Here is an 11,414-nt window from a genome sequence, read left to right on the forward strand (position 1 = left end):
GATCTTAAAGTAAGTATAAGAATTATAATATGTATCTTTGGTATTTTATTCAGTATACCATTTATTATTGCCCCGAACAAATTAAAATGGTCTCCATGCAATTTCTTTACTTGCACTTGGTCTATTGCCTGTTTCATTGGTACACGCAGTGGACATGGATTCCTCTAGTTTACGCTTTTTCAGATTGAGGATATCTTCTTTCAGTTTATAAATTCGCATCTTAGCGGCATGTTCTTCTTCTGCCATCTCCAAGAGCCTGTCTTTAACCTGCTCTTGTTTACCCTGGGGTCTTTTCTTCTTAACTACCGATGCTGCTGTTGATGATGATGAACTAGACGAGGAGGCTTCATTGGATTCGGTGACGCGGTTTGCCTACGTGAATAAATTTATCTTCATTTAAACTCTTATTGCGAACTTTTTATGACATTCAAATATAGGATAATGTACTGTCTATACTTGTAAATTAATAGCATTAAAATGTACTATTTGATTTATATTTTGAATTCTTCATTATTTTTTACTCACCGCTTCATTAGTACTGGACGTTCTTTCTACATCTCCATGTAAACTAGCGTCGTCGTCGAATTCATTAGATCACCTGTTAATCTGCTGCGGAAGCATGGTTTAAATTGCAGCTGAAACAGTATCCAGTCCTGTTTCAGATTGTGGCCCTCCTCCAGTTTTTGTCCTCTCTCTTCGGTCTTTTGCAACTGCAGATTTTGTCCGTGACTTCATATTTTTCCAAAGGGACTTCAGCTGTATACAGGTCCTTTGGTTGACACCGTGACTTGCATTGAATTCAGTCGTTATTTTCTCCCATTCCGAGTTCTTCTTTAATACCATTTTCCCGTCATTTTGTTTATTTTCAATGATATCCTTCCTAGATTCAGATTCAGTAAGTTCTAACAAAACAGATTTTTCAAGGGCAGTAAAATTAGGAGATTTACTGGGTTTCGACATTCTTCAATTTTTTGCAAACGAAAGTCTGGATCAGGTAAGCGTGGTTTACTTTTCAAGCGTGCAACTGGATTACTACTCAGGTAATCCTGACTTACCTGGCATTTAAACCCGGTTTACGTGATCCGTGGATCCACCACTGAGCTGTACTTAGCTAAACTATAGATACGCACCTGGCCATAAGTATGTTGTTAAACTTTTCCCTCGTCAATCTCATTGTACTCGGGAAAAGTTTACCAACATATACGTATATATGGCCAGTTGCGTATGTATGGCTCAGATAAGTACAGCTCAGTGGTTGATCCGTGGATCACGTAAGCCGGGTTTAAACCCCAGTTGAGTCGGGATTACCTGAGTCGCATTTCTGTTGCACGCTATAAAACTGAGTAAGGTTTACCTAATCTTAAAATAATACATTCAAAAACAAATATATATTTTGATGTTAAATTGTAAATTAAAAATGCTGGGAAAATGCAATACAATTTAATTCAAATCACGGCATCTTTCATCGAAACTCAAACCTTAAGAAAATATAAAATCGCAAACAGAATAAAGCTTTTGCAAAAGACTGAGGAGAAGACAATAGGTATGGATTCTTTGGAATAAGTAATTTAGAAACAATATCAAAACACAATATAGGAATATAGTAACAATGTATAAGTTTAGATTTTTAGTTAAAAATCAAATGAAAAAACTTAATATAAGACATTATTTTTTAGAGAACACATATTAGCTTTGTTTTTTTGAGAATTTTATACAGTGGCAAAATTAAAGGGGACGGACATGCACTACCTCCCCCGGCCCGGTTCCTACGGCCTTGTAGATAGCTTGATTAATAAGATATAACTGAAAGACTTTTTATTCTTAGGAAATTCGGCATTATTAGAAATTGGTATGTGCATCATCAGCTGTTCGAAAGTGTAAAATTCGTAATTTGATTTAAATTTGGTATTTTAAAAAGTTTCTTTTAAAATTCCTGTTTATGTACATTTATGTATTTTATAAGTATCTTCCAAAACTTTGTACTGTAGCTACATCAGTGTTAAAACGGCACATTGAACAGCTATTGGAAGAGTTGTGCAAAAAGAAAACCCCATGCAACAGTGCAATATGGCCATAAAAATTTTCTTGTAGAATAGATTTTTTAATACCGCAAAATCTATATCAATGCAATCCTCATTACCATAAAACATTTCTGCAACATCGAAATATTTCAAAATATCGAAATATTCTACCCCAATATCCACGGAAACGTTATAAAGCTGGGTTTAAACCACCCCTTCACCAGGTTCAGAATTTACCGTAAGTCTGAGCCGTACTCAGCCAATCCTTACATGCGTGCAACGCGAAAACTTGGATTTAAACCCGGAATCATTGATCGTAGGTTTAAATCTGAGATACGCAACCGGCCAATGGAGCATTATTTCTTTGTGTAGAGAAGCACAACTGAGAAGTGCTCAATTCGAAAACTTAAAAATAGTGTGTCATGTGACTACAACCGCAATAATGGCAACTTCGGCGTGTGAATAGCACTGTTTTGCTTGAGCGAAGAGATCATACTCACGTTTATATCCATGTGTTGTTATATAATTTTGTTAGCCTACGTCTCTAGGACAAAGTCCAAAAAAATGATAAGAATGACATTAAAATCCTACCACCCAAGAATGCACTTCTGGTTGTTTAATTTGGTGTTTTATGTTCTTACTAAACATATTGTTAACACATGCTTTGTTGTATTATTCTTATATTTCGCTGGTCCCTGGACGACAGACACGATGTCTTGTCACTTGGGGGGTGGGGGGGGGGGGGGTGGAATAGCCATGAAGAAATTTTTGACATCAAAATTGCTGAAAAGTACAGGCCCCGAGGTTATAAAACTTTTACCGTACTCATACTCCGAGTACGAACTCCGCGGAGTACGTTTCTAAAATCGAGGTTATAAAACACTTGGAGTACGTTCTCCACCGAGTCAAACTCCACGGATTTGGAGTACGAACTCCAATTCTGGAAATGGAAATCTTCAGCTTTAGGAGGTAAGAAAAATGTAAACATAAATATTAAAATGCGGGGCCATGCACGTGCTAGTACCCGGCATATGCCTTATAAGGGCAATTTATGTACGTCTGCAAATGTAAATAAACGCCTGCTTCATTCTGTCATTCCATAAATGTGAAAACATGGAGAACAACACACAAGAAACATAAAAAACAAGAGGCCCAAGGGCCTTGAATCGCTCTTCTGATAAATTGTACAATCTATCACTTCTATTTGAAGCCTCTAACCTTAAGTATCCTAAGACCCAAGTTGCATCAAATGAACAAAGTTTGATGATTTTTAGCCAATAATGACTGAAAATATTTTTAATAATAAAGCTATAAAAAACCATAAGTACATCACAGTGACCTATATTAAGATTGAAATTTTCTGAGGACTCAAGATGCATTGATAAACAAAGATTGAAGATTCTAGGCCAATAAGTATTTGAGATATTTAAAAGTAGGTCACCATGACCTAACTTTTTGTCTACATTCTTTGAAAACCCAAGATACATTAACTGACAAAGTTTGATGATTCTAAGCCAAACAGTACCTGAGATATTCAAAAGTAGGTCACCATGACCTACTTTCTGATCGACATTCTCTAAAAACCAAAGATATATCAACAAACAAAGTTTAGTGATTCTAAACCAGTTATTACCAGAGATACTTAAATAAAGCCATAAAATGTCGAAAGTAGGTCACAGTGACCTACTTTTTTGACATCATTCTCCGAAAACCCAAGATGCATCAACTTACAAAATTTGATGATTCTAAGCCAATAAGTACCGTAGATACTTAAATATAGCCATTAAATGTAAAAAGTAGGTCACCATGACCTTATTTTTGTTCATCACTCTCCGAAAACCCAAGAGCATCAACTGACAAAGTTTGATGATTCTAAGCCAATAAATACCTAAGATACTAAAATATAGCCATAAGAAGTCGAAAGTAGGTCTCAGTGACCTACTTTTTGGACATCATTCTCCGAAAACCCAAGATGCATCAACTTACAAAGTTTGATGATTCTAAGCCAATAAGTACCATAATTACTTAAATAAAGCCATAAAATGTCAAAAGTAGGTCACCGTGACCTACTTTTTGTTTGTTACTCTCCGAAAACCCAAGATGCATCAACTCACAAAGTTTGATGATTCTAAGCCAATAAATACCTAAGATACCAAAATATAGCCATAAAATGTTGAAACTAGGTCATCGTGACCTATATTTTGGTCGACATTTTTCAGAGTCACAAGATGCATCTGCTGACCAAGTTTGATGATCCTAGGTCTGAAGGTAATCAAAATATGCCTTTTAAATAATTCGAAAACAAATGCCTGTAAAATTCAAAAAGTAGGTCACAGTGACCTACTTTTTCATAAATATGTTTTAAAGTCCCAAGATGCATCAATTAACAAGATTTGATGATTCTAAACCTCTCAGTGTCTGAAATAATTGGATTAAATGTTTTAAGAAGAATTAGTCATAAAGTTCAAAAAGTAGGTCACGATGACCTACTTTTAAGTTGACGTTGTTCAAGGACCCAAGATGCAACAACTGACAAAGTTTGATGATCATAGGCCTTAAAGTGCCCGAAATATGCCTTCAAATCAATTTGAAAACAAATGCTCACAAAATTTAAAAAGTAGGTCACCATGACCTACTTTTGAGTTAACATGATGTGAAGTCCTGAGATGCATCAACTTACAAGATTTGATGATCCTAGTCCTAATAGTAAGCAAAATATAAACATTTTTATTATTTGTAAATTTAGGTCAACTTTGAAGTGACCTTGAGACCACGCCCTTTGCCCGAGGGTCATGCCTTGAACAATTTTTAATCTTCAACATATCCTGATCCTTGTATGTAAGTTTAGTGAAAATCTGCCTCGTGGTTCTGGAGGAAAAGATTTTTAAGCAACCAGTATTTTTGGTTTTTTTCCCCTGATTATCTCTCCTTCTTTAAGGGTCCCAACCCTTGTTTTAGTATAAATGGTAGCCCATGGGCCAAGGATACCCTGTGACAAATTTAACAATGATCGGCTAAGGGGTTCGTAAGTTATGGCCCATAATCTAAAAAGTTAACGCACACCGTACAAATGGCCATAGCATTAGCTCTTTGAGCCTTTGGCTCAGAAGAGCTAAAAACGGAAATGGACAGAAAACGAGGAGACTGTGTAAATCCAATGCGTTGTGGATAGGGAGGGTGATTTATTTGGGGATATTAAGGGGGTGGGTACGAAGAAGAAGTCTGTTGCCAGGAGAGAGGGAAGATGAGAAATAAGCGGGATCTTGAACTCGTAAGTATTAATCCAGTGAGATAATCACATGATAATTATATTGAAAGACTGACTCATTTTAATTATCATTACGCAGGGGGAATAAGGAAGCATACAGGAGGCTAAATCAGTGCTGCATTATGACGTCATAGTAGGCAAGATGACGTAAATTTTAGAAATCAGGTTTTCGTAATATTGGTATTTAGCTATGTAATTTAACTCTAGAAAATGATTAGAAACGTGTAAACATTAACAAAAATAAAATGTTTTTATTTTGTTATGCTGTAACAGTCATTATGGTTGAATCTACCACCGATGACGTCATATGTGTACATCAAGTAACTTGAAAATTGATCATGTCGTGTAAAGAGAATTTGGCTAAGGCGGCATGTTCAAAGATACGTAAAATGGAGTTTAAAAGGAAATATCGGAAATACTGTGTTAAATTCATATGGAGTTCAATTAATTAAACAGGTATGCTAATTTATTTTCATCGATTATATTCTCTTTCAAAGACAGTCAGCTATATTACGTATCCCGCTCGGCCTATCGTCCGTCATTATTGACCAAAAAATGCAACAGAACAACAATAAGCTGGATATTTCAAAACATACGATTTGTACAGATTGAAAGTTTCCGTTTTAACAAACTTGGAAAGTGCTGCTAGAATCCCGAGTTAAGCATGGTTGTACGAAAAATCTCGATTCACATGTATAAAATTCAAAACAAAGGGTAAGGTTTCGTGCGAATGTGTGGAATAAATATTTTACAGACAAGATAGTGGGATTCTAGCAGCACTTTTTAGACAAAATAGATGTTTTTCAGCTATATTACATACTCAAAGAAATTATCAAACTCCGGGGTATTGTTGTTCTGTAAGCCTTTTTATTAAGGAAAATTTTGCTATTAATAGAAGTCACGTGATGCCGTGGCGGTGATGCACGTCTTTGCGTTAGACACGCTTTTATCTGTATGCAATAGTAAATAACAGTTTACGGTTATCAGTGGTTTTGGTAATTTATTAAAATAAATTTTCTTCAAAAAGTCTAAATTTCCCAAGAACTTACTTATATGCTTCCTTAACATACCCGCGTAGCTTATTTACATATATAGGTCATCAGCTGGATAAGTGTCACGGGGTAGAAATAGTTTATTTACTAACAGTTTTCACTAAAAACTTGAAATCCGCTAATCTGATTAGTCTATACGAACTAGAAGTAATTCTTCAGAATAAATGACCGCTGAAAGCGAATAATGATTCGCACGAACTGCCTCATTTTCACTTTCGCTTTAGTCAAACATGGAAGTTCGCAAGTTGTGAGGAAGATTTAAAAGATATAGTGAAGAGAATTCAGAACGATTAACAAGTGTATCAATACCTGTATAAGTCTTTATGTGGAGTGCAATAGTATTTATTCAAGTAGGTAAGCACATGGCATGTTTACAACAATGGCGGCAATGTGTAGAACGGGGCCGCTTAGGTGCTATATGAAATACATTAAATTTTACCGAGGCCGCTCATGTACATAAGAATGAATAGGATCTATATTTAGCAATATTCAATTGACATACTCTAATATTGTTACATCTCCCTTTTTTTGAAGAAACAAAAATCCTATCAGGGACCTAAACACTTAAACAAGAATGAGATCATAGTATAATGCAATTTCGAAAACAACAATATTACAAACTGACTAGTCTATGAAAATAATACTGAAACAGTTCATTACACATAATACACAGCATGCACATAGTTCTCTAAGTATTGTGACGTCTTAACAATGCGTCCAGAACGAGTGGTTCGCGGTTCATCGGGCTTCAGTGGCACATCTCCGCTCGGAACGACTAACGGTTTGTCCGGTAGGGATCGATCACTTTCAGTGGTTTCGGAACTAGGTCTCGGGCAGTTCCCACTCGGCGCAGTCTGTCTGGAATTATCACCTGATTGTTCTTTCGGAGTTGTGTAGTCAGGAATAACGCTAAAGTCATTTGGTTTCTCACTCGTGGCCTTCAGGTGAGAGCGGTTTCTCCTAAAGGTACCGTCTTGTGTTTGTACCTTGTACGATCTTATTCCCTCTTTACCTATGATTGTGCCTTTCTTCCACTCCTTTTCCCTTAGTTGTGTTGGCTTCATGCGCACTGTGTCACCATGATGTAACTCTCGCAAATCTTTTGCTGTGCGGTTGTAATAGCGAGCTTGTCTGTCCTTTTCCTTCCTCATTTTCTTGATGTTATCTTTCTTACCACATGGTGATAGCAATGTTTCTTTCTGTGGCATCAATGTTTTTGTTCTACGGTTCATTAGACGCTGGCTTGGACTTTCTCCGATTCCTTGTGTTGGCGTATTTCTGAAGTCAAGTACCGCAAGCCATGGGTCTTGTCCACTGTGCTTTGCTTTTCTCATAAGCTGCTTTGCAGATTTTACGGCATTTTCCGCTTTTCCATTCGACTTAGGATATGCCGGACTGGATGTTTTATGGTCGAATTCCCACTTGACTTTGAAGTTTTCAAATTGCTGGGAGGTAAATTGAGGACCATTATCACTGATAACTTTGTCAGGAATTCCGTGTCTAGCAAAATGCTGTTTTAACTTGCTGATATCGGTAGCTGAGGTGGTAGACTCCAGCCTTACAATTTCGAAGAAATTGCTGTAGTAGTCTACTGAGATGAGGTATTGGTCATCACTTACAGGTGATTGGAAGAGATCTACTCCTACAACAGACCACGGGCGGTTTGGAATCTCATGTGAGATGAGAGTTTCTTTTTGCTGTGATGGCTCATAAGTTCGGCACGTTTCACACTTTGATACAAGATCTTTGATCTCAGAGTTCATGTTCGGCCAGTATACACACTCTCGAGCTCTACGAAGGCATCCTTCAGCTCCGATATGTGATTGATGAAGCTTTCCCATAACCTCAGCGCGTAATGCTTTCGGTATGACACAACGGGTTCCACGGTACACAATACCATCTTGGACGGATAGTTCGTCTCGCACATGAAAGTATGGATGCATTTCCACTGGCGCACTTCCCTTGTTCTTTGGTCATCCATCTAGAATAGTCTGCTTAAGTAAGTCATGCGTTCTGTCACTGGTCTGCTGTATCTTCAACATCCTTGCTTGCGAAATAGGTAAGTATTCTACCATGTTGATATCTTCAAATACCTTGAATACTTCCTCGGTGCAGAGTTCTGTAGTCTGTTTCTGGGGATGCGCTCTGGACAGTGCGTCCGCCACATACATTTCTTTGCCAGGCTTGTATGTGATCTCAATGTCATATTTCTGGAGTCGTAAGAACATACGTTGTAGACGCTTTGGAGCTGAAGCCAATGGTTTCTTGTGTATAATTTCCAGGGGTTTGTGGTCGCTCTCCACAAGTACCTTGCGGCCGTAAGTATATTGCTTGAATCGCTCCATTCCGAATACGACAGCCAACAGCTCCTTCTCAATCTGCGCATAATGTTGTTCGGTAGGCGTCAATGCTCTGCTGGCATAAGCGACTGGTTGTCCCTTCTGTAAGAGGGATGCGCCAAGTCCTGTGCTTGATGCGTCACACTGTAGTGTGGTTTCTTCTTTCGAGTCAAAGTATCGTAGAACTGGTGTTCGCGATATTGTATCTTTAAGTTTACGAAATGCTTCTTCCTGCTCGTGTGTCCATTGCCAAACTACCTCTCGGTGGACAAGGGAACGAATTGGTTCACACATATCACTCAATTTGTCCATGAACTTGGACAGATAGTTCACAAGTCCTAAGAACCTCTGCACACCCGCAACATCCTTTGGGGTTTCAAATTCAATAATAGCCTGTACTTTGCGAGGGTCAGGCTTGAGTCCATCGGGGGTTAGAACATGTCCAATATTTGACATTTCCTTTAATCGCAGTTTAAACTTGTCTTTGTTCAACTTGATTCCCTGCTCGCGGCATCGGTTCAAAAAGCTGAAAGTTTCTGGTCGTGATCCTGTATGGCTTCTGCATCACTGTCTCCTTCTCCATAGATAAGAATATCATCAGCAACAGCTTTGACTCCAGGTAAGTTTTGTATGGCTTGTTCCAAACGATGCTGGAAAATCTCAGGCGCTGGAGAGATGCCAAAAGGTAGGCGGCGCCAGCGATAGCGTCCAAACGGAGTTTCAAAGGTTGTAAGGTAGCTGGACTGCTCGTCGAGCTCCACATGCCAGAAGCCATTCTTTACGTCGCACACCGTGAAAACGCGAGCCTTGGATAGATCAGGTAAAACGTCTTCGATCACAGGAAGAGGGTAATGACTTCGACGGAGCGCCTTATTCAAGGGTTTCGGGTCAATGCAGATGCGTAACTTTCCATTCGCCTTCTTGAATACTAGTAGGATAGATACCCAGTCTGTAGGCTTATTGACAGCTTGAATGACCTGTAATCCTTCTAGTCTTTTCAGTTTTTGTTGCAAAAGTGGCTTGATTGCAACTGGGACACGGCGTAAAGGAAGTTTCACAGGTGGGACAGTCTCGTCTATTTCTAGATGCACTGGTCCCTCGAAGCATCCATTTCCTGTAAAGATGTCTCCATAATTCTTTGTTATGGTGTCCATATCAAGGTGATTGTTTGTGTTGGGGAACTCAAGAGTCATAATATTGTCATGTTGGACTGAAATCAAGTTCATTTGCTGACTTGTGCTTGAGCCCAAAATAGGGTGTAAACCACTGTTCACCACAACAAAGTTCTCTTTGAATGTTTCCCCGTTTCTTGGATTAGTGAAGGTCAAATTACAACTGCCAGAAGTCTTCATTTGCTGTCCATTGTAAACTTTCAATGTGTGATGACCCTTCTGTATCTTCACATTTTTCGGTACAAGGTCATCTGTAATAACATTACAGGTGGCCCCACAGTCAATTTGGAATTTTCCAGGTTTCGGCTGAGAATTAAAGTTCATTTGAGCAAACAGTTTTCTCGAATGTTCCAAAGCGCTGGTAGCGAAGATCTGTTCTACTTTAAGGATTTCCTCATCGGAATAACATTGCTCATACTTATCCAGGAAGTTCACTCTCTTATCTCGCTGTCGGCACACTGCCTTAAAATGGTTTTTCTTCCCACACTTTCCACAGGTTTTGTCCCATGCTGGACATGATTGTTTATCTCTGGAGTGCTGCTGACCACAGTAACAACATGTACGAGTCTTTGTACTCTGTGGTTTAGGGTGTGTTCCTCCTCCTTTATGATCCTTATGCTTCACACCGTTTCTGTGTTTGGTTGATTTTTTCAATGTGTGTATTTCCTCCTGAGGATTCATGGTCTTAACTTGTGCGGCGGTTTTCTCTGCTGCTCTACAGATGTCCACACATTTCTGAAGTGACAGTCCAGATTCTTGCAAAAGTTTTTTTCTTATAGTGTTGTCCTTGATTCCACACACTATTCTGTCACGAATCATCTGGTCGGCTAACTGACCGAACTCACAGGTCAGTGAGAGCTTTCTCAACTTTGTGACATAGGAATCGATTGTTTCTCCCGTTTCTTGATGCTTGTTGTTGAAAACATATCTCTCATATATCGTGTTTGTTTCCCCTACACAGTACTCCTCCATGAGTTTCAATATGGTTGCTGGGTCGTTCTTTTCATTTTCGTCTTTAAATGGAAGTCCGTTGTAGACCTCGAGGCCTTCAGGGCCTATACATGTAACAAAAGTCGCAACCTGGTAGGCATTGGTTTTCTCTGAAAGTCCCGTCACTATGACATACGAGTCCCAAAGCTGTTTCCAGCATTTCCAGTGTTGTGCAACGTTCCCCGCCAACTCCAACTTTGGCGGGAGCGGTATGTGGCTCTGCATAATCGATGCCGGTGCTGCTACTTGATCCTCCATTCCATAAAGATATCTGATATATTCACTAAAGTCACTGGGTTCACTACTCATTCGCTGCAACTCGTATAATTTGCACTAACGTGTGACATGGACGTATACTTGTCGAGGAAATTCGACCCAGCACGTTTGCACTTCCGAAACAATTATTTACTGTGCATTAACACACAATCCCGTTAATTAAAACGAAGTTCGGTACTCACTGTACTTCTGACACCATGTATCAATACCTGTATAAGTCTTTATGTGGAGTGCAACAGTGTTTATTCAAGTAGGTAAGCACATGGCATGTTTACAACAATGGCGGCAATGTGTAG

General features: G+C 38.8%; 2 protein-coding genes across 2 annotated transcripts; both read right to left on the reverse strand.

The window, feature by feature from the left end:
* Nucleotides 1–6,997: 6,997 nt before the first annotated feature.
* LOC134256662 (uncharacterized protein K02A2.6-like) lies at nt 6,998–8,284 on the reverse strand. The gene has a single exon (XM_062739343.1). It carries the CDS (start codon nt 8,282–8,284, stop codon nt 6,998–7,000), a length of 1,287 nt encoding a protein of 428 aa, XP_062595327.1.
* Nucleotides 8,285–9,198: 914 nt separating this feature from the next.
* LOC134256663 (uncharacterized protein K02A2.6-like) lies at nt 9,199–11,151 on the reverse strand. The gene has a single exon (XM_062739345.1). The coding sequence runs from the start codon at nt 11,149–11,151 to the stop codon at nt 9,199–9,201; it is 1,953 nt and encodes a 650-aa protein (XP_062595329.1).
* Between the last annotated feature and the right edge of the window lie 263 nt (nt 11,152–11,414).

Source organism: Saccostrea cucullata, unplaced genomic scaffold (assembly GCF_032062105.1).
Source record: "Saccostrea cucullata isolate Sc308-1 unplaced genomic scaffold, CSIRO_AGI_Scuc_v1 ctg5201, whole genome shotgun sequence".
Classification (NCBI taxonomy): domain Eukaryota; kingdom Metazoa; phylum Mollusca; class Bivalvia; order Ostreida; family Ostreidae; genus Saccostrea; species Saccostrea cuccullata.